This window comes from Meriones unguiculatus, chromosome 21 (genome assembly GCF_030254825.1).
Source record: "Meriones unguiculatus strain TT.TT164.6M chromosome 21, Bangor_MerUng_6.1, whole genome shotgun sequence".
In the NCBI taxonomy this organism is placed as follows: domain Eukaryota; kingdom Metazoa; phylum Chordata; class Mammalia; order Rodentia; family Muridae; genus Meriones; species Meriones unguiculatus.
In genome coordinates, this window is record NC_083368.1 from 46,499,674 (window position 1) to 46,524,187 (window position 24,514).

Below are 24,514 nucleotides of genomic sequence, written 5' to 3' on the forward strand. Positions count from 1 at the left end.
AACACATCAAAGGCCCTATCCTCATCCATATTATATTCTAGGAGGGAGGAGAGACAAAAACTAATAAACAGGTATATTTTCATAGTACATTAGAATGATGAAGGTTGTGGGAAAAGGTTACACAGGACAGATCTAGCTTGAAGAACCCCAGGAACAGAGAAAAGTGAGTTCAGAAAAGTCAGAGTCAAGCCCATGGTCAAGTATGCATGGTATAAAAAGTGACATTTGGGCAAAGAGTAATATCCACAAAGAAGTACATATTAGTCTCGTGACACATGCAAAAGAGCCCCGAGACAGGAGAGTACTTGGAATGTACTATTAGCAACCAAGGAGTCCTGGGTAAACAGGTCAGACCCTTAGGGGTCATGTAGGGGTGTATATGGTGGTACATTCCACTTTTACTATTAGTGAATTAGCCTTGCAAGAATTTGAGCAGAGGCATGACATGATGTTTTAATTTTTATAGGCTGTTGTATGGTGAGGGAAAAGCAGTTAGGGCAGACAAAGAGTCATGTATTGATGTTGCAGAAAGATGTGTGGCTCTGGTTGGCATGGTAGCAGAGGAGAGTATAAAATGATTAGTCTTTGTATTTCAAGAAAAGCAAGAGAAATTGCTAAGCAACCAGATGTACAGTATAGAAAAACAGAAACCAGGATGATTATAATGACTTTCCCTTATCAGGAAAGGAGTTCTGTCAGCTAAGGTGTAGACACAGACAAGTGAGACACAGACAAGAGGAAGTTAAGAATTCTATTTAGAATAGTTACAGCAAGAGAATACCTTTCAATTTTTATCTTAAATAATGACATGATGTTTTGTAGCCTGTAGTAACTGTTTGTTTGTTTGAAGCAAAGAAACCACCAAATAGAAGGGAAATGATAGCATTTGAACTTCTAGAGGCCTGTAGCTGCTCCAGTTAGTCCTGTTGGTGCTGGATGCTGCTGCCTGACTGGTTCCTGAGAAGCCATACTGCAGCATCTTACAAAACATGTAGCACAGTGGCACATGTGTGTTGACGTGTCTCCACAGCTTATGCCTTACCTTTGTCACTCAGCACTGTTTTCAGTTCTGTGTATTTTTGCTCTATTTATCTCTTTATAGTCAGGAGTTCCCAGCTCTTGGTCTGCTTTTCCTTGCTGTAGTCAAGCTTTCTCTTACTTGAAAGGATCATGTGGCTCTGTAAATATTGTTGAGTACTATTTTCCTGAAAAATGAAGGTTTTGGACATTTGTACACATATCCCACTTGTGTTTATTGCTTTTATTATTCTGTGGAAAGCAACAAAATAATCACTGATTGTTCTTACTTCCTTTCATTATATCTGTAATACTTGCCTTTTTCTCTCTTTTTTTTTTCCAGTAAAGATGTCTTCTTTATGTCCAACATTTGGAATTTTTCTTTTATTCTTTTAGTGTCCAGAATTTAATAGCTACATTTATACTCTTGACCTGCTCTTTGACCTGTCATTTGCTCCCTTATAATGTAGCTATTTGCATGTAACCCATACTTGTTTTCATGCTTATATTAGAATTAGTCATTTTTCTGCATAGAGGCTATGAGTGAGTGGCCATTGCATTCAGAATAAAATGCAAACTCAGACTATTCACATGGTTGCATATACTTCCAAAGTAATACTGTATTTTTCTCACTCATTGGAGTGTTAACCACGTCGGGTTGCTCTTATGTCAGACTTGAATTATGTTTATGCTGTGCCAGGACACTACCCGGGTCCTCAGCCTTTCATGATATCTACCTGAAGGAGTGCACACATATGTGGTGTGTGTGTGTGTATGTGTGTGTATTGTATGTGACACACACTTTGCAATATCATTAGCAAACATATCTTGTCCTGTTTTTTAATTCTCCTTTCACTTTTGAAAATATCTAATTATTTGTTGGTTTATAATGATATTCTCTATTCTCCAACTCCACTACCAAATAGACTGTACAAGGGTAAAACTTCCCCCTCTTCAGTGGCTCATGATATGTTCTCAGTGTTTGCCTAATTAATTAATATATGATTACCTAAAGGGGAGAGTATGGGAGCATTTCCTACCACATTTCACATCAAGCACTAAGATGAGGCTTATCTGACAATTTAGGATCCACACAGTTAAGGCTAATCTTGTAAACAAATGAGATACTGAGGCCTCTGTAGCTGTACTGCAGAGAGTTTCACTCAGACTCAGAGGAGGACCTAGCCCACCTGGTCTGCTTTCAGCTGTTTGGGCTGGCTACTGCCTCATACACACACCTCCACCACCACCACCACCGCCAGCTCTGTCTTTGCCAGTTCCAAATTTGGAGCCTTTCTGGTGGCCTTCTCGTGAGGAAAGCTGTGCTTCCTTGGCTACTCTGTTCCCATCAAGTCCCATTTATAGTTTGCCTTGGGCAAATTTGTTTAAAAATCCCTTGTTCTGTTACTGTGGCAGCTTCAGCTTCCCTCTCCTCTGCTGTTTTCAGGAAGCTATACATTTATCTCCGTGCCAACTTACCTTTTCAGTAGGTTTCTTAGGAGAGCGGGCTTATGGCTTGTCTGTCTCCCATCTCCATGGAAATCCTTTGGTTCTTTTACTGCTGTGGTGGGGGCTGCATCGATCCTTTGAAGAACTGAATGTGTGCCTGAATGATGACTGACTGGTATCCACTCAGGGCAAGGGTTTTAAAGGAACTGTGCCTTTTCTTCCTCTGAAGAGGTAGGGACTGCTTTAGCCGCTTCTTTCTCTGGATTATAGAGTTCAGACACACAGAGAGGAATTGTCACACTTGGCTTGCTTTCCTTTTTCAACCTGTATTTGTGACTGTTGAAGTTATACATCTTAATACTTCGAGTGTACTTTAGGGGATCCTGGCAGCACAACCCCTGATGAATTTTGGGGTCAATTAATTTGCAATGTCTAAGAAATAGAATAGAGGATGGCCTCACACCTATGCACATATGGTAACTAACTGGACTTACTGGCCTATTAAAAAAAAGACATAAAATCGGGAGTGGGTATATTCGGAAGGTAATGGGAGTCATGAGAGACAGGTATAATATTACATTATATACATGTATGAGGTAGAAAAAAATTTGTTTTCAAGATAGTAAGAATCTAAAAAAAAAACAACAACAAAACAAAACTATGTGAACCACCCTCAGCAGCATAAATAGTCCCACCCCAAAATTACATAGATGGGACGTTGTGTTACTGACTTTAACCCCTCACTGACCACAGCAACTACACACAGGACAAAAGAAAAGTATGTTACAGACGCTAAATGAATGTGGGACCCAGTGGATCAAGGTGGGAAGAATAAACAACCTACCTTCCTTAGGCCACTCTTTGGTGAGCAGCAGTCTGGGGTCACAAACACGGAAGGGACAGTCCTGTGTCTGACTGCTTTCCTGCCTGTTGTTGGTTTCCAAAGCTAGGAAGAAGGAAGCAGCAAGTAGTGTGTAAGGTGTGTGTCTCCCTGCAACACCTATTTATTTCCTTGTTTGTGCTGATGCTGGCAGGCCCTTACCAGCACATGTTGGGTATTTGGAGAGGCAATGACTGAGGAAGTCTGAAACAGGCTTCAAGGGCACAGGCAATATGGCTTTTGGCTTTGTGCATACGAAGCTTTATTCTCCACAGAGTAATAGATGCTAACATGGGGAGAGCTTGGGCCAATGCCAGTGTCCCGATAGGTACACAGCTGTATAAAGTGGCTCTCTGGGAAACAAAAAAAATGTATATATTACTGAGTCCTAGTAAAACAATACCTGGCATACATAATTCTCAGTAACTTTTTTCAAAAAAAAATTTTACTCACCTGAACATGTGTGTATGCACACACTATAGAGTACAAGTGTGGTGGTCAGAGGACAAGCTGTGGGAGTCAGTTCCCTCCTTCCACCATAGAGTCCCAGGGATTGGGTTCAGGTTGTGGGGCTGGACAGCAAGCATGCTTACCCTCTGAGCCATCTCACTGTCTCTCATGACTATTACACAAAGTAGGTACTAGACAGATTTGATACAAAAAATTAAAAAAAGACTATAGTCAAAGAAATCTGAGATGTTCAGATGATGTTCAGGTTCTTAAGGTAGCCACCTTAGTGGTAGTTATAACAGTTTCATGGTAAAGCAGAGTTTTTCACAGAGTATGTTAACTCTGACCTACCTACTATATTTCTGGAAGGGGATTTCAGGAAGATAAGTGGATGCACAGCTCCCCAGATGAGAAGCTTCAGAGTTGGCTTAAGGACTTTTGCATTGCAGTGACAAAATGCCTGAAGGACCAACTTAAGGAAATAAAGATTTATCTGTGGTCGTGGCCCCAGATTTCAGCCCATCATGACAGGGAAGGCAGAGCTCATGGCAGTGTTCGTAGTGATGAGATCATGTGGCAGGAGCCCCTCACTGTAGAAGACCAGGAGCACAAAGTGGGAGCAGAACTAGGGCTCAGGTTAGACACCCTTCAAAAGTCCATTCCGAGGAGTCTACTTAGAAAACCAGAAAGAAATTTAATAAGGGAATAAAGATATAACATTGGTGCAGTATCCTTTGGTCAGAGCAATCGCATATTTTAACTTTAGTTCAAACATGACTAGATGGTGTCAAGTTTGAATATGACCTTAGTTTTCCCAATTCATCTTTCTTTGATTAGAGTCTATTAGGCAGGGCATTCACGTGGACTGGAATTATGCACACTGAGGATAAGTCGAGGTCAACAGTAGACTATGCACTGAGAAACCAAAATCTTCCATATAGGAGTCTGTCAGCTAGTATAAAACATATCAAAGGAGGGTGCCCTGGTTAGTTTTCTGTCAGCTTAACATAAGTCATTTGGGAAGGGAGGACTCTCAGTTGAGAAAATGCTTCTATAAGATTTGCCTGTAAGCCAGGCGATAGAGCATTTTCTTGATTAGTGATTGACGGGCACAGCTCACTGGGTCAGTGCCACTCCTGGGAAGCTAGTCCTAGGTGATATAAGAAAGCTGGCTGAGTATGCAATGGGGAGCAAGCTAGTAAGCTATACTCCTCCATGGCTGCTGCCTCAGTTCCTGCCTCTAGGTTCCTGCCTTGAGTTCTTGCCCTGTCTCACCTTCATGATGGATTGTAATTCAAACATAAGCTGGAATAAACCCTTTGCTGTTGATCAAGGGGTTTAATCACATCATTAGAAACCCTAATTATGAGAAAAGGTAACAAGAGGTGAAGGGGATTATGGCATGAGCTTTCAGGGAACAGGTACCACCACCCAGCAGCTAAGTAGAAGTTGCGTTGGGTATACTGTGGCGAACTAGAAACCAGCTCTACATTCTCTCTACTAGTCCGAGTTGTGGGAGAAATTAGCTGCAGATGAAGCAGTAACCCCAGACCACTGGCTAATCTACCAGTAGTTAACTAATTCACATAGTATATGCATATGTTTGGGAATGCATAGGCATGGGCACAGGTAACAGGAAGGTTCAGTGGAAAGATGAGGGTAGGAAAGAGAATTTGAGAAGGTGAGGTTATTGCAAATGAACGTAACAGCCTGGATTACTGCTCTGAGCTACCTGTTGTCCTAAAACAGGCAGTTGTTCCATTGCAGTTACTTTCCATATTACCTTGTGAATTGCCTGCCAGAGTTTTTGTTAAATCTATCCCAGGTAACCAAATGAGTTAATGTCCCGAATCATGCTATTTACTGTTGCCCACATGAATGTGGAAGACTGTCTGCCAAAAACAGTGATTGTGGTTTTGGCGTGAAAGCTCTTTCTCACAGAAATGCTTAGTTAGTATGTTCAGCTGTTTGTTGAGGCAACTCTTGGAACAGAAGACCATAGACATGCCATCGTAGAAGGCCCTCTTTTCCTTGGGCCTACCTCCAGGTCATTCAAAATATGCATTGACTGTTCCAGGCTTATTTCTTATCTCAGGGTGGGGTCACACCAAATTCTAAGCTGTTCAAGATGATACAGAAATATTCTACTCCAAGAATTATGTGGATATTTGAGAAAGGTATCAATCCTAGAGTTTCTTGAAACTACAGTTTTCTATTGAGTCCATCACTGGGAAATTTCTTCTATAGAAACAGATAAAATGGTGGTGGTGTCAGAACTTCGGATTTGGAAAGGAGCATTCTTAAATGTCTTACAGTAAATAAAAGAATTCTCACACATGTAAGAAGAGAATCTGAGAGGTGCTAGTTCTACATGGGGAGTAAACACAAGGGGAAATTCTATTCTGAAAGCATTTTTGTTAGGATTATATGAATACATAGCTTATACTGATTACTGAACATTTTAAGAAAATGTTCCTTCTCTGGCATGGACAAAGCATCATTTTGACAGGAAGCAAAGATAATCATGTAGGTCAATGGTCATGCCTGCAACTCACTCTATATTTGGTTATGTGTCATTCCAGTGTGGAATCAGTTCTTTAACTAACATCTGTGCACATCAGGCTTGACCACATGATTTTTCAATAGGTGTGGTTCAATATTTGTCTTTTAATTAGTTGTAAAAGTGACATTCTCTTATTAGTGTATGTTTAAGCCTCTAGAGGCTCCATTTTATAGTACTGTGTAAATGGAATGCTTCTGTGCCTCTGAGGACTCTAATAAGTAATTCATCCTTCCCTTTCATAGCCCATAGTGTCAGTAAAAATAACTGACAAAATAACAGTCATGCAATGTAAAGTGTCTTTTTTATTTTCTATTTATACCTTTATTTGAAACTGATTAAATATGTCAAACATGCCACACTGACAAAATAAAATATCTGCTGTTTGAATAAAATACAGGCCAAATTGTTTAAGCCTTAATTAGGCTAAGCTTCAGTTGACCTCAGTAGGAATCTGGCTGGGGTTCTATGTTAATTACCTCTGCCTTAAAATATGTAAGAGTTTCCCACTAGGAACAATACATGGATAGCTAAACTAATAAAGTGTTTAAATAGATGCAAATCAAACTTGAAAAGTTTAAACTGTTGTTTTCATCCTGTAAGTCAGCTGAGAAAAAGCATACAGACTGTAGTTCTAAATTATGTCCACAGAGCATTTCAAATCCAGCGAATTAAGTCTCCTTCTTCGTCCATTTGAGCTCATAAATGTTAACTTCAGAAGTGCTTCGGATTCTTCCATTGAAATAAACTTGAACTGACAATAGCCAGATGATGTAAAATTGGAACTGAAACTTTATCCGTGGCCCATCCCGTGTCCTTCCTCATAGGTATTAGAGGACTCATAGGAAAGTTAGTGTTTTCATTCTACAGAAACTGTAATATTTAGGCAAAGCAGGACATACACATTTCTTGCTGCCAGGAAAAAGCAATTAGCAGTGAGGAGAAGACAGAGAGAAATAAATAAACAGAACTGTGCTAGATAGTGAGTGAATTCAAGGATTTATTTAGAATGACTTGGCTTATAGGAAACAGGCCTCTACATTTATCATATGCTTTCATTCAAGCTTGATACGGGGCTGTAGTCTTTTCTTAATAGGCAAATTATGTCACCAAGCCATTTTTTGTACTCCATTTCTAAATAAATAAGTAAAATATGCTACATTGTGTAACCAAACTCAAAAGGAAACCAGTCATACCAGAGCTAAACAAAAATAGCACATCAGATATTCAATATACTCATGTCATACTTATACATTGTATAAGGATAGTGGCTTCATACTTGGCTGGGAATGTGTGCTGGGGGTGATATGTGTGTCTTGTGAACTAGGTGTTTCTCCTCTCTTGCTGATGAAAAAATGGAGCTCACCCCAGAAGCTCTACTGCTTCTGAATGCGAACTCATACCTGATGTCAGGTGGCCATGCCTTTGATTTCTATAATGTGCCTTCTCTCCCATGATGATTCCTTTTATTTAGAAAATAATGTGCTATTGGGAATGAATAGGGTTGTCAGTGTAGGTCTGGAAAAGATAAAACCTTTATGACACACTCACAAAAGAATTTATTAACTAGTTTTGTCTAAGCTTAACCCCAACCTCACTACCAAGAGTCAAATAGGGAAGGAACTTACTCTACAGCAGACTGACCTCCAAAGTTAATAATATATGTAACACCTCATAGGAGATCTGTCTGTGAACTTACTTTCTCAAAGTAGGTGAAAAGTGAAGAATTGGGATTATGGGTGGTGCTTATGTGAGATTAGCAGTCGTTTGATATCACTGTAAAGGTGTATGTCATTGTGAAGATACCATTGTATAGTGTATCAGCCTCTATAAGATCAAATTATTTCAGGAGAAAACTTTCTAATTAGCTATTCAGAGAAAACTTTTTATTTCTTTAAGGTAGTATCTCAGAGTGTAGACCAGGCTGGCCTTGAATTCACAGAGATCTACGTGCCTCTGCCTCTTAAGCGCAAGGGACTAAAGGTGTGAACCGCCACAGCTAACTGAGGCAACTTCTTAACATACTATCAACCACTTTAAGGAGATACAGAATCAAACCCTCAATGTAAAGGAACAGTTTTGCCTCAGAAGTCAACTAGACAGCAAAAGTAGACATGCTAATGTGGGTAGGTGCCTGGGGGACCCTGAAGCCTCTGCCTTAAGCCAACAATTACAGGCAGTTAGGAATGCTGAGAGACAGACTGATTACTCATTCCCTAACAAATTGTCAGCCCTGAAAACATGCATATAAGTAACATCAACATAAATATGTTGTATTTAGGAATATATATGTATGCACACAGCTATATATGCATATAACAGTACTTAATGAAAAAAGAGCAAGAAGAACATATGGAAGGATTTGGAGTAAGGAAAGAAAAGGAAGAAATAGTCTAATTACAATTATAATATTAACAAATAAAACATGATTTAAAAAATAATAACAAAACATCAATTGGAATATAAAAAATCAAAAAATGAATCTAATAAAAATTAGCCCTTCAGGTTTTAAGAAGTTATATATGAAAAATATTGAACATCTTGAAGACACTTACAATATAGAAACATAAAGAATAATATATAAACAACATATACACAATACCTGGAGTTGTGTGAATTTTAAGTTTATTTAAATCTGTATTTTAGAGCACATTTTTTCATAGTTGACTCAAATCTGCTTGATTTTGTTATCATTAAGACATTAGGTCCTTGAAAAGAGCCCTGTGCCCAGATATATTTGGTCCTTGTGGAGCTCCTGTCCTCTCCAGGTCTTATTAACGCCTCCATCTTTCATATGATTCCCTGCACTCTGCCCAAGGTTTGGTTATGAGTCTCAGCATTTGCTTTGATACACTGCTAGGTAGAGTCTTTCACAGGCCCTTTATGGAAAGCTTCCTCTCCCGTTTCTTGTTTTGTCCTACTTCCAATGTCCATCCCATTTGGACATTGGGATGGACTTTCTAAGTGAGGATTGATATTCTTACCCCAGGTCCTCCTTCTTGTTTATCGTCTTTAGGTGTACAGGTTTTAGTATGTTTATCCTAAAACATCCTAGGTCTATATCTGGGCACAGGGGTCTTTTCTGAGACTGATACTCCAACCAAGGACCATGCATGAATATAACCTAGAACCCCTACTTGGACATAGCTCATGGCAGCTCAGTATCCAGATGGGTAAGGGGAACAGGGACTGTCTCTGACATGAACTCAGTGGCTGGCTCTTTGACCTCTTCATCCCCCATGGGAGGAACAGCCTAGCTAGGCCACAGAGGAGGACTTTGCAGCCAGTCCTGATGAGGCCTGATAAGCTGGGGTCAGATGGAAGGGGTGGAGGATCTCTCTTATCCGTGGACCTAGAGAGGGGCAGGAAGGAGATGAGGGAGGGAGGGTAGAATTGGGAGGGAATGAAGGAGGGGGCTACAGCTGAGATACAAAGTAAACAAACTAATTAATATATATATACATATATATGTATATATATGTATATATATATACGTATATATGTGTATATATGTATATATATATATGTATATATATGTGTATATATATATATATATTAGGTCCCAGCTCATTCCTTTTCTCTGCTGAACAGCATTTTGTCATGTGACTTGGCATCATTCCATCTATCTAGTCCTGTATGTTGGCAGGGTTTCCTGATCCTGGAATACACACCTCAGCTGGTGAAGAGGGTCTGGGGGCTTGAGGAGGAAGGGCAAGGTTATAGGGAAGGCAGTCTGTTAAATCAGCTATGGGTAAGAGATGTTGGGCTTTGAAAGTGTGATATCATTGAGAAATGCTTTTGAGAAAAACCTGTGTTTTAAAATTTCTTCTTATTAACCATGAAAGCCTGTGGTCCACATACAGCCTGTTACCTGCTTCTGTAAAGAAAAGAAAGTTTTATGAGAACATGGGAGTTCGTATTCATTTACATACAGCCCGCAGCTGTTTTCAAGTTGTAAGTATTGAGTCGTTGCCATAGAGACCATATGTCTTGAAGCACCTCCAGTGGCTGCTCCCTGGACCTTATAGAAGCTTGGCTTATCATGCTGATATAGTGTTGCCTGTTATTTCACTTCAATCCATTTATTCTTTTTAAATTATGTTATTAAGTCTCATAAATACAATGACTGCAGAAGGTGATAGAGGTGGTAGAAAATGAGGTGTGGGGGGCTAGTGATTTTAGATAGATGGTAGAGAACTGGGGAAGATGCCATGTGAGCAGAGACCCAAGACAAAAGAAAACCAAAGCTCAGATGAGATGGCTAACAGACTATATAAAATGAAGCAGGTTGTGAGTGACAGGTGCCAGATTTCAACTCAGAAACAACTGCAAAATAATGATTTTTCCCCCTCTATGGTGTGGTTGTTTCTTTAAATCCAGGTAAGCACAATGCAAAGGAGAAATATGAGCATTGTTTCAGAAGGAGCATGATTCAGTTCTCCAGACTTGGCAGCCCTGAGACTGGAGCTGTGATATGTTGAAATCTGGACTCAGTGCTGATGACTGGGTCTGAATCATAGTCCCAGCATTAACGCTGGCTGAGTCACTTGAATTTGCAGCCTTCATTGTGCTGCAGTGGGCAGGGGCTGGGAGGGCGCTCCTGAAAAGTGCTGAGGGTATCTGAACCTCTCCATGGGCTCCTGTGGCTCTCACTCACTATGATGCTGTGGCTTTAGGAGGCATCTGATCTGGGCTTCGGAGTGTAGAGCGATTTTGACAGCTGCCTTGTAGCTGATGGGGGAAGGTGTTCTATGTGGTAAAAACAGCTTAAGCAAAATCACAGTGACTAGCAACTGTAGAAGGAATTCTAGGAATGGTGTCTACTAGTTCTGTCTGACAAAGCCGTAGGGTGTGGGGGTGTGTGTTTAACCTTGCAGCAAACCGGAAAGCCAAATGGGATCTGGCAATGAACTGACTCAGGACCTTAAGTTAGACTTAGGATCTGGGAATTCCTTTCTGCAGTTGTAGAATTTTAGAGGTCCTGTAGTGACTAGTCCTGTGACTAGCCTCTTCTCCTAAAATCAGCCCCAGGGATAGAGACCTCTACATCACCTACTGCATGTCTGAGCAGCTCATGTGTAAGAAAAGGCTTCCGAACATTGAGTCAAAACTTACAGGGCCCGCTTGCAGCATTTCCAGCATATAGATAATGGGGGATCATGAACAGTAGAAGGACATGCTCAGGGATACATAACCCAAAGGCCTGACACAGACCCAGGACATCACTAAGCATTCCAGTCGGGGGTAAGTGTTGTGCATCCATGGTGGGTCAGTCACTGATGGAGAATGCAGCAACATGGTGATATTACTGCGCAGCATGGGCTGTTGTGACAAGCACTCTGGCCAGCTGAAGATGGAGGATGAGAGGGAAGGGGTCCTAGAATTTTAGGCACTGGTCAGATTGTCTGGGGGCAGAAAGAGAGTACTCAAGGTATGAGTGGATGAAAGGAGCTGAAAGCCCTCTAACTGGAACATGGCCTGCATGAACCTGAACTTTATAAGAACCCAGTACTCTTTTCTTAATTGCAGTTAGTATGTGTATAATGTCTGGTGTGTGCACTTGAAGGTCAGAGTGCAGCTTTGTAGAGTCAGTTCTTTCTGATGCCACATGGACTCGAGGGATGGAGCTCAGATTGTCAGGTTTGTGTATCAAGCCCTTTAGTCACAGGGTATCTCGCTGACTGGGAGCAGCCATTGCTACTAACAGTGGTAGACTTTTCTCCTAACTGTATCAAACATATGCATCCATTTAAAAAAAATTTGAACACATGAAAAATAAGGAACAGGAGATAAAAATCGCTTTTAATCTTACCAAGCAGAAACAACTTTACCTTAGTATATGCCTGTTTTTCTATGCAAGGGCACATAAGAAGAGCATGATCTTATTGCACAATATAGTTTTCTCGGCTTTTAAAAAGGATTTATTTATTTATTATGTACGCAGTGTTCTGTGTTGCATGTATTCTTGCTCACCAGAAGAGGGCACCAGATCTCATTATAGATGATTGTGAGCCACCAAGTGGTTGCTGGGAATCGAAATCAGGACCTCTGGAAGAACAGCCAGTGTTCTTAACCTCTGAACCATCTCTCCAGCCCTGTTTTCTCAGCTTTTATCTGATTTAACAGTATATGCTAGCATTTCCCAGGTCATACTGCTAAAAGTTTTTTGAGACTTTTAAAATTTCCAGTTAAAATATAATTACATCACTTCTTTCCTTCCTTTAGCACCTCTCATGTCCTCCTTTACTTCCTCTCAAATTTATGGGCACTTTTTTTCTGAGTTTTATTATCATACACATGTATGTGTACATAAACGCACAAGTATATGCATACACATGTGATATATGCATATGTACACAGCCTGCCGAGTCTCTTTAGTGTTGCTGTGTGCCTATGATTTCAGGGCCAGCCACTTAGTATTGCATAACAAATTAAGGGGCTTATCCCTAGAAGAGATCAATTCTCCTTCCCAGCAGTCGTTGGTTGCCAGCAGGTCTTTGTCTAAGAGAGGGCCTGTTTTAGCATATCTGTTGTCATTGTCTGTGTTCAGGCCTTGTGTAGGCAGCCGTACTGTTGTTTACCAGAGGTGTAGCTTCCCTGTTATTTCTAGGCGACATAATCACAGCTGACTTCCTGGCCCTCTTAGAATCATCCAGGATCCCTCGGAGCTTCGGGACCAGGATTTATGTTGTAGATGTATCTGCTGGGACTAGGCTCCCCAAGATAATGTGAGCTCGCCATTATGACGTGTGGTTTTCTGTAGTGGTCTCTGTTTGCTGCAGGGCGAACTCTTTATTTATCTGTGGGTATAATGAAGAGTTTTGCAATGCAGTTAGGAATTATGCTGGTATAGTAAAGTGATGGTAATAAGTTCTCCTCTATTCAGGAGTGATTTTGAAGGTGAAGGGATAGAACTAGAAAGTATTGAGTGAAGTAACGCAGACCCAGAAAGAAAAACACAGCTCATTCCTTTAAAACTTCAAGTATGTGTATATAACCTGGATTAATCAAAGAAATCAGGAAAGTAAAAAGGAACTATACTAATGGGAGCTAGAGACAGGAACAAGAGGATACAGGTAATAAATACAAAGGGGGAATTGGAAAAAATGAGGAGGGAGCTTTGGGCAGGAAAGAGAAAGGTCAGTACAGAAGGAGGAGAGACAAATAACACTAAGGATGTTTGATGATGCCTCAAGAAATCATATTACTTCATACTTAATTATCTGTAATACATGTGTATATATATCTGATATATCTGTATATATACATATCTGATATATATATATCTGTATGTATATATTTCAGATATATATGTGATTGTGTATTTTAAATGTTGTGCCACTTGGGCTAGCAGTGCTCCCCACAAGAGCCTTATACTATCTAACAAAACCCCAATACCAGGCATAAAGAACCTCCATTTGAATTGTTGGTCATAGTAGTCTAAGTGACCCCCAAAACAATATTGGCTATTGGTGTTGCCCTTGGCTGCCTCTCAGAGACCAAGAGAAGTATGTTCCTATTGCTGAAGACATTGTACACTTCAGCCCGTGCTTAGAAGATTCGAGCTGATATAACCTAAAAGCTTCTGTCTTACAGTCTGGCATTTATAATTCCAGGAGGTATTATGCTACCGCCAAGGGAGGGGCACAATCAGTAGTCCTACTCAGTTGTGATGGCTATGAACCACAGTAATGACCAATATGCCAAGGTAGCTCTTAAAGGTGCAAGAGTATATCACTCATATCTTGGCAGTAACCAACAACTGTCTAATTGTGCATAGGCCCAACTCAACAGGAGGGAGGTCATGCCTGGAACAAGAAATGGAGCCACTACCTGGGCCTAGTTGGGTCATGGATCTTAGAGAAGAGCTTTTGAAAAATATTATTATTCTTTGGGATTCCATACAATGTATTTTGGTCATAGTCACTCCCTATTCTTCCCCTCACCTCCTCTGAAATCCATTCCCTGATCTCATCCCCTTACTCCCACAATTTGGGCTGCCCCTATACTCTTAGATGTTAGGCCAACCACTGTAGTGTGGTCAACCTTCCAGGGGATATACACATGAAGGAAACCAACTCTCTCTTTTCTCTAGAAGCAATTAACTATTTATGGCTCGCTTAGGCGTAGGAGCTCATGAACCCGTCCCACTCCAAGCAAGAATGTTGACTAGCTTGATCTGATGCAGGCAGGACAGCTACTGTGAGTTCATGGAGGCAGCAGACTTGTCATGTCCAAAAGGTGCTGTTTCACTCTGGTCTTCCTCTACCACTAGTACTTATTGTTCCTCCTTCCCATCTTCCAAGCTCATCCCTGAGCCTTGGTGTGTGTGTGTGTGTGTGTGTGTGTGTGTGATATCATCTTTGACTGAGCACTCAGTTGACATGTATCTGTGAACTTTGACCAGTTCTAGATTTCTGAGTTAAACTCCCATCTGCCACACAGGGAAACTCCTCAGATGAGGGCTGAGAGCTGTGCATACAGAACTACAAGTTTAGACAGCAGTGCGATACCTTTTCTCTTTGGAATAATAATGATAGTAGGCTCACGACCCGGCACCTGTGAGCTTCCCAGACACAAGTTCTTGGCCGTATTTATAGTGCCATGTTTGTGCTTCCTCCTGTGGAGCACCCCTTAAATCTGAGAGAACTTTTGCTTATTAATTAATTAATTCTATTTACATCTCCATCATAAGCCCTTCCCCTTTCTCCTCCCATGCCCATCCTTCCTCCTGCATCCACTCTCCCCTATTCCTCAGAACAGCGGATCCTCTACCCAGACACCCCAGCTCATGTCTTCTCATAAGGACTGAGTTCGTCTTCCTCCCCTATGTCCTGGAAGTTTATAAGTTGATCTGATCTCTTAAATCAGAGAGCAGAGCAGCTGTTTGCATGTGGGAGCTCTTCACATGGAGGAGTAGCAATGGGATCTTAGACACCGAAGTAATTTTAAAGATCTGCTGTGCACTTGTCTCCTTGGGCTTTGTTAAGAATCAGTATTTATGCTTTAGCAACTAATATTTGGAATTACATTTTAAAATTACATAATATGACTTGTGTCCTTGAAATCTGATTATTACTTGAAAACTTGGTCAAAAGTGATAAATGTTTAAATGTTACAGTTCAGAAAATGTCTTTATTGTGTTGCCAGCTGCTTCATGACAGAGAACTTAAGTTCTAACAAGCTTTAATTAGAAAAAAATGAAAAAAAAAATCAAAGGATGATGTCAGCCAGAACCAAAGTGAACCAGAACAAGAAATACTTTTATTAGTTACAGAACATCCACAGTGTGTGGGGTTGTCTCATCGGCTTCCTTTAATAGCAATGAAAATATTGCAGGCCTTTTTCTGGGAGTTCAGACTGTAGGTCCTTTTGGACAGAGAATGGTTTTGATAGGTGTTTTTCGTAGTAAAATGTTCTTTTGGGCTTACAAAAAAATTAAAAGATGTGCTAGATGAGTCATGGCTTTAAAAAAGCAAAAGGAAATGTTCTTATCAAAGGAAGTGGACAGTCAACACCATGTGTCCTTTGGTTTCCTGTTTAGTCGTAAATTAGCTTATTGTCTTAGGGTTTCTATTGCTATGATGAAAAACCATGATTGAAAGCAAGTTGGAAGAAAGGGTTTATTTGGCCTAAACTTCCACATCATAGTTCACCACTGATGGAAGTCAGGACAAGAACTCAAGCAGGGCTGGAACGTGGAAGGAAGGGCTGATGCAGAGGACATGGAAAGCTGCTGCTTACTGACTTGCTCCCCAAGGCTTGCTCAGCCAGCTTTCTTATAGAACCCAGGTTCACCTGCCCAGGGATGGCCCCAAATGAGACCCTCTCCTCTCCAATGACTCTAGCTTGTGTCAAATTGTTATAAAGCTAGCTGCCACATCTATACTTTATTATTATTATTTATCTAAGCATAGTTCCTATGATGGATATTGACATAAAAAAGATTTATTAGCTTCCTAGAGTTCATCATACTGTAATTGAAAGTAGTTGTCCATGTAAAAGATGGATAAATAGATCAGTTATTGTCAACTTTCTTAATGCTGTGACCATTTAATATAGCTCCTCATTTGTGGTGACTGTCCAACTATAAAAGTTGTTGTTACTATTTCATAACTATAATTTTGCTACTGTTATGAGTCATAACATAAATATCTTATGCAGGATATCTGACATGCGACTCCTGTGAAAGGGTCAGTTAGTCCCCAAAGGAGCTGTGATCCACAGGTTGAAGATCACTGAAATACATCACCATGAATTTTCTTTATGAAGAATCTGCTCCTCTGTCCTTCAAGAGCAATTTAACCCTTCTGTAAAAAGAGAAGATTTGCTAGAAAATTCTTGGTCCATCCTTCTTTCTCCTTACTTCTCACTGAAGTTGAACTCTATTATGTTTTAATCCCTTTGGACTTGTCCTCTGTATCTAGTTGGAAAGTATTGCATGTTTCTTTAATCTATATTCCTGCTATAGTCACATCTTCTCTCTTTGCCTTTTTACAGAACTTCATCCAATCTGCCAGGCTTAACCTAGCCATAGAATATCTTGCTGATGTGCCCAGCTGTGCCCAGCTGTGCACTGTTCTCAGGAATGCAACAATCATGGCAGCTGTGGCCTCTACTCATTTAGTCTCCATTTTGTTAGGCCTCAAGGTGGCCTGACTCTAAGCAGATTTTTTTTCTTAAAATATTGCATGTTCATCTGTCTTTAAACTTCTTGTGTCACTTCTTTTTCCTGGTGCAGCCTTGGTTCTTGTTTTCCTGAGTATACACACACACTCTCTCTCTTTATCAAGTTTTCTCTCTACCATACAACCTAATAGCCAGCTGCTTTCCTAGTTCTTAGTTTTGTCCAGGCTGCTTGAAGCAATAGTGTCCCTTTGCTTCTCCTTTCATTCTGTGACTTCCATCCAAATTGCTCTGGCTTAGCTACCATTAACTATTAAAGTCTGTGAGCTATGTTTCCATTATCACCGGGTTTAGTCTCTCTGGTGTTTTGTAGTTACTGAACATCATCTGTTGTTCTGAAAGCCTCTCTCTTTTGGGTTTCCTCCCACTTTGAATATGTGCAAGTTCAGACTTGTCATTTTACTAAAAGAACAGGGAAAAAAACATTTAATGACTTAAATATGTTTATAATCTAGTAATAATTTTTATTATTTATCTATAAGGATTGTAATATATGTATGTGTTTTCATGTATGTGTGTGCTCAACTGTGTAGGTTCACATGTGTATGTAAATGCATGTGCACATGTTTGCTCATGAATATGGATGCCAGAGGTCAGCTCTGTGTGTTGTCAGGTACAATTTGCCTTGTTTTGTTTTCACCAAAATTTTTTTAAAAATTGAAAATATTTCTTGGGCTGGAGAGATGGCTAAGCCATTAAAGGCTAGGCTCACAACCATAAATATAAAAATTAAAAATATTTCTATTAATTCTTTGAGAATTTCATGCAATTATTTTGATCATATTCATCCATGCCCAACTTCCCCCTGCCCTTCTTCTTTTCACATCCAACTTTTTATTTTCTTTTTTTCGATCCTCTCAAGTTCTGTTTGTGCTGCCAACATACTCTTGGGTGTGGAACCATCCCCTGAAATGTGGTCAGCTTCCAGGAGCTGCTTCCCTAAAGGAAACCTGGCCCTCTCCCCTAGATGCTCTCAGTTGCTGTTAGCTTCTCTTCTAGAGGAGGAGTTCATGCCCATCTCCTGCCTCCAAGCTGGGCTTTTATCTGACGTAGTCTTGCACTGTGTTCTGCAGCCATAACAGCGCAGTTGCATAGATGAACATGCCTTGTTTTCTTTTACACATCAGATTCCATCTCTCAGCGGAACCTGAGGCTTGCTGGCTGGGCTAGACTGGCTAGCAGCGAGCTCAAGGATACTCCTCAATTTGGGGCTACAGAAGCAGGCTGCTGCCTGATTTTTAGCATGGGTGATAGGAATCAAAATGAGGTCCTCATCCTTAACATGGCCAGTGCTGTACCAGCTCAGCCATCTTCTCAGTCCCTTTATATTTATATTATACAAATATGATGATTTTGTATCAGTTTTACTATAAAATATTTATTTTTGTGCCTGTGTGTATACACATTTGTGTGGACATGTGCACCTGGAGGCCAGAGAACAATATCTAGTTCCTTCCTTCCTTCCTTCCTTCCTTCCTTCCTTCCTTCCTTCCTTCCTTCTTTCCTTTCTTCCTTCCTTCCTTCCTTCCTTTTTTCTTTCTTTCTTTTCTTTTCTTCTTTTCTTTCCTTCTTTTCTTTTATCTCTTTCTTTCTTTCTTTCTTTCTTTCTTTCTTTCTTTCTTTCTTTCTTTCTTTCTTTCTTTCTTTCTCTCTCCCTCCCTCCTCCCTCCCTCCCTCCCTCCCTCCCTCCCTCCCTCCCTCCCTCCCTCCTCCCTCCCTCCTTCCCCCCTCCCTCCCTCCCTCCCTTTGAGATAGGGTTTCCTCACTGAATGTCAAGCTTACTGATTGAGCTAAAATAGCTGGCAGCAAACCCTAGAGGCTCTCCAGTACAGCATGGAGATCACAATCACACACCGGAGGGTTTTATTTGTTTGTTGTTGTTGTTTTGTTTTCTTTTTTTTTTGTTTTTTGTTTTTGTTTTTTGTTTTTCAAGACAGGGATTCTCTGTATAGCCGTGGCTTTCCTAGACTCACTTTGTAGACCAGGCAGGCCTCAAACTCAGAGAGATCTGCCTGCCTCTGCTTCCCCAGTGCTGAGATTACAGGCCTGTACCACCACGCCCAGTGCTGGTTTTGTTTTTAATAAGGGTTCTGGAGACTGAACTCAGGTCCTTAGGATTACATGTTGAGCATGAGCCATTTCCCTAGCCTCAAGAATTATTTCTTAAAATACTTGACTATAGGAATCATTTTACTGCATATATGTGTTTTATTCCTTAAATACAAATGTGAAACTATAAGGCGCGTATATTAATTATTCCCTTGGTCTCTTCTTTCCTAGTTAATGAAGGAGTTCCCCCTCCTAAGCATGTTCAATATCCATGAAAACCTTCTAGAAGCCCTTCTGGAACTCCAAGCTTATGCCGATGTTCAGGCAGTCTTAGCAAAGTATGATGGTAAGTCCATGGGTATTTCTATGCATGTGAGAACCTCATTCTGCTTGACACAATCCAGTGATTAGATAGGAAAGACAGTTTCAAGTAGGACTTCGATAATATCCTAAGAATTGTCACCTATACTTTTATGATGGTTATTTTCTAGTGCCTTCAATTTAATGCTTACCAGGGCAGAAACATTATATAATTTGTGTTCCACTCTTATCCGAAGTTGGCACAGACTCTGCTGATACTCTCCCAGCTGGGCTGCTGTATGTCTCTGCATAATTTCCTCCTGATCAAGAGATAGCACATGTGGAGTTGAGCAGCACCAAGAGGTCTTCCCATGGTATCTTGCAGGTTCACTGTGATCACTATTTGGTGGCCTTGTTGATGTTCTAGATCAAAGTAGAGCAACTAATTGCCTTGGCACAGGTGACAGTGCAATAAATGTTTGAAGAGCAAGTTGTGTTTCCTTTCCTGTAGGTCTTCCTTGATAACAGACGGCCCCACTTCTTTACTTGAAGGCCCTTCACTATTGCAGTTACTGCCTCATGAACTTCTACTTTACCTGTTACCAGTGAGTCAGGGAAATAAACTGTACAGTCTAGAGAATTTAAAACTATTCTGCTTACAGTGATATAGTGAGTTTAGTATTTGATTAATAGTACAAAACTATATATGCAATTACCTGCCATGCTTAGACTCTCTATAAAACTCCACATTCTTCTGACTTATTTCAATAATTCTCCCCATAAAATATGTTTGCTTGTAGATTTGATATTATGGTATAATAATCTACATAATAATCTCTTAGTAAACTTCATTAGTCTACTTAAGAATTATTCAGATCACAGATTTTCTGGAGTTCTTCAAACATAGAGAACAAACTATATCATTTGGATTTTATTTTTGACACAAAAAATTCTCCCTAAGGGATGTGTTGTTATCCCCTGCTATTAAGGAAACTGAGCTAAAGTGTGCTTGTTTTTGTTTGTTTTTTTCTCCAAGCCTTGCTCAGATTGATGGAAACTAAAAGCTTTCAGCCAGTGATGGCTTCGGTTTGCCTGTGTAGAGAAGCACACCCTGTGTAACAGGATACACGCTGCTCAGTATGGAGCTGATTTTAAAGTGTTTGTGGAATACTTTAAAGTAAACAAACTGAAGAGTGTTTGGCCTTCACATCAGCTCATTTTTATTCTCTGTTTATCCTTTAAAATCTCACTGTTCAGTTGAAGCTTGGAGATGTAAGCTATTTATCATTGTGGGCACACTGTTCATATAGTGAGTGTCTTTTAGTACCAAAGAAGCAAGTCTGATGCCATGGTCTGGCTGGAAATGCATTTTGCCCGTTGCAAGGTTGATGTTCTCATTATCAGTGCTGATCTGTACTTAGCCGGGTAAGCCTTAAGAAGTAAGGCTTTAACTAAAAAAAGCCTTTGAGATCACAGGTCTCAAGGCTCCTTTCATGAGGATCTCAGCTCATTACAGAAATCATCAGCCTTATGTTGTAAAACTGATTGCCAAGTAAAGAAATGAACTCACTTGGATTTATTCATTGTCTCAATGTATCTCATTGCACAGCCTCCATTCCTCAACAATCGAAAGCTGATTTATTAAATTCTGATAACATATGTTCGTATTACTTGTTACAACAGCCTGTCCCGCCCTCCACTAAAACTTGGCTTGCACTTTGAAAAATTCCTTTATTTCAAATGGACAAGCTTACCCTATCAAGGCCCATGTTGAGCTTTGTTTATGTTGTGTACCTGGCAACAGAAATGATGTTCTTGTTCTTTATTCATGGAAAAAGAGTCTCACTGGTGGCAGGACACTTAGTGTTGCTGAGTTGCCTCATTAGAGGCTTTGCATTCAGTGGTTGTCAATAGAATGCAGATGACCTAACCCCTGCTGAACTCTGAGGGGAGTTTTGGTGCTGACTTGCTCATGCTTGTATCACTTACAGTAGAAATATAATGAGCTGGCCGCTGAAGTTACTGTTCTTGAGGGTGAGTTGCAGCCACTTACGACTGCAAAACCATGTCTCCTGTTCTTTATCTCATCCCATGGCATGGCTCTTTCAACTTCATCCCTGACGCTTTTCTTGAAGACCCAAAGGATCTTAGCTGAGCTGCTGGCCTTTTATCTGGCCCTGTACAAGGATGTGAGTGCTTTGGAGCTTTTGGAGTAGACAGCTTATGAGGCACCCTGTGTTTTGCCCTGGTTCAAGTTCAATCATTCTTATCTAAGTTGCTAGAGACAGCACTTTGAATTGTAGCCCTCCCTCCATCTCATAGAGTCACACCCAAACAACAGGATTATGTTATCTCGCTGAATTGGAATGTTGCGGTTGGGTGGCTGTTTCTGGGCTGGTTTATGGGCACAGCCGTCCTTTATTGTTTGTTGAGTAGCTGAGTTTTATAAGTCATCTTCTGGGAAGTGACATGGAGGGATCAGTGATGCTTTTCTGACCTTTGTAAACAGGATTTAGAAAAATGGCAAGAATGGGGAGAAAAAAAAAAACCCTGAGAAATAACATGCTTTGGAAAGAAAAGGAAGACAAAATATATTTCCCCTGCCTTATTCTTTTGTACTATTGTAAAAAGAAAGAGAAAATTTGGAATTGAAGGTTTTGAGTATGAAAATCCTTGATATTTACAAATTCTTCTTACAGTGGATACTGTGCAAACTGCCTTTTCTAGGATTAGAGATTACTTGGTTACCCTTCCTTGTGATCTACAATCTAATTTTGATTTTGTCATCTCATGCTTTGTTACAGTACACATTTGTCTGAAGTCTTGTCATATCTGAGGAGCTTCTATTCGTTTCAGTTTTCAGTTTACGAACCACCACAATGCCCTTCACACAATGACTGAAGTAACAGCAGCAGCTAACATTAGATTCTTATAAAATGTTGGTGTCAGACATTATCTAAGCTTCCATATATGCTTGTATATTTGGTAGGTACTGTTGTTAGATTCAGTTAGGATTGTGCTATTTCCGGGAAGTATGGTTGTTCACAGTAATCACTAAGTTTTCAAAGGAAAGCCATGTAGATATAAGAGAAAGAGATCAACTGTGAAGAGTCATTTTTTTAAAATGATGTGAATGTTAAAAGAAAGAAAAAGCCAGTGACTTATTGACTGCTTTTGGCAGTATTTGTAACTTAAAAAAATTAACACCATTGCTTTTTGTTGTTATCCTACCATTCTTCAAACATGTTAGACACATTAGCTATACCCGTACAGTAACCCTGTAAGGAAGTGGTTACTCCATTTCATCAGATGCACAAATTGAGCTGTTGTGAATTTATGTAACTTGCACGATTACACATTCCTAGACAACTGCAGAGCTGGGATTCAAATTCATAAAGGGTTAGCTCTCATGTGTTTTCCATAAATGTGAGTCTTGGTGCATTGATGGACTCTGCTTCTTGTATAAAGGAATGAAATATGTGGGCTGGGGCAGTGGTGCAGAGTTTCAGTGATGTTAAATTGCCTTTTAACTATTCATTAGGACATAGGTACATCTAAATTTGCTTGCCTTTCTGATGCTGTCTTCAAAATACTGCTTTGTACCTTCAATCAGCTTGTTTGAATTTGTCACAAAGATGATTTGATGTATAGCTTTAATTTAATTGAGATTAATCATTTTTTCTAGCCATATATTTGATATACATGGAATATTTTCACTATTATGAAGTCACCAGAAAGTTCTTTTAGAAGCACTGTAAAAACTGCTACAATATTTGGATCACTTTTCAAGGAAGTTTATAGGCTGCCTAGGTTGATAACTTTAGCCTCAAAGCTTAAGATGGCAGAGAGGAAAAGAATCCATGCATCTTATTCATTATAATCGGGGCATTTCAGTTTTAGAAGGCTCTCACAGCACCAATGAATGTGCCTGTGCTGAACACACAGTATACTTAGAAGCATTTACATCTGCTGTTTTTAGTTAATGATCCCTGGGATTCCAAAAAGCATCATGGGTGGAGTACTTAACCTTCTAAGCCTCCATTCCCTATGTGGAAATGGAACTGAAGCTTAGAAGATTAAGTAACTTTCTAAGACAACACAGCAGGTGATTGGCTGTGAGAGAGAAGTGTAATTCATGCTTAGCACTGAGAACTTTGGGGCACAGAGTAGGAGTGAGGAAACTATTACTTGTCGTACAGAGCCCTTGCTGCTCCTTAGTTTTTCTAGCCTTAATCAATCTTATATAAATAGAAAGTTATATATAAAATGTCAGCTGAAATATGAGGCTAAGAACCAGTCCTGTTCACCCACAAAGCTAGTGTATGGCCTATCATAGAATTTAATTATAGAGATAATAGAACATATGTAGAGATATTTGATTATAAAAACAGGATTGCTTAGGTTTGCCTAAAAATAATTCTTAAAAATTTGGAAGCTGTAAAGAGAAACATTATGGGTTTTGACTTCTGATACAAAGACAAAGTGTTCCTTTGGATTCAGTATTAGCCACTTTTCTCCTTGCTGTGAGAATAATACTTGACAGAAGCAACATATGGCAGAAAGGATTTATTTTGGCTCACAGCTCCAGTCTGCCATGTGGGGAAGGCGTGGTACAGCTGCTCAGGCCGTGGGTGCAGGCCTTCTGCTTCTACCTCACACATCTTAGGGGACCACGAAGCAGAGAGTTTGGACTGAAAATGGGACTGGGCTGTAATCAGCCAAGGCCCACTGCTGGTGGCCTATATTTGGCAGGTAGGCCCCACATGCTAAAGGTTCTAAAACCTTCCAAACAATGCTAGCTCATAGGGGACATTCAAAGTGTAACAGAATCCGAGCTCTTCCAGCCTCTCCACAATGTATGCGAACAGAAACATAGGTCCAGGCTCTTTTGGATATTTATACTGTTAACTTTTTAGTGGTGGCCCTAAGTTTAGGGACATACACTTTCCTATAAAGACCAGCTAGCCTTTTTTGTAGCCACAAATGTATAAATGCAGCAGTTACATCAAGACATTTAACTGCCAACACCGAATCCATGCTAAATTAGCATTCTTACCTGTCAGCAGCAAACTACAAAAGCTATACTCCAGAACAGTGCAAGGTTCTAACCCAGAGGGAATGCC

At 40.1% G+C, this 24,514-nt stretch overlaps 1 protein-coding gene across 7 annotated transcripts in view; it reads left to right on the forward strand.

Moving 5' to 3' along the window:
- The window catches only part of St7 (suppression of tumorigenicity 7), a 233,144-nt gene that overhangs the window by 155,556 nt on the left and 53,074 nt on the right, over positions 1-24,514 (forward strand). For all 7 annotated transcript variants that reach the window (XM_060374061.1, XM_060374062.1, XM_060374067.1 and 4 more), the window contains one exon: positions 19,323-19,437. In XM_060374061.1, coding sequence (XP_060230044.1) covers positions 19,323-19,437 — 115 coding nt within the window. The remainder of the gene's footprint in view (positions 1-19,322; positions 19,438-24,514) is intronic.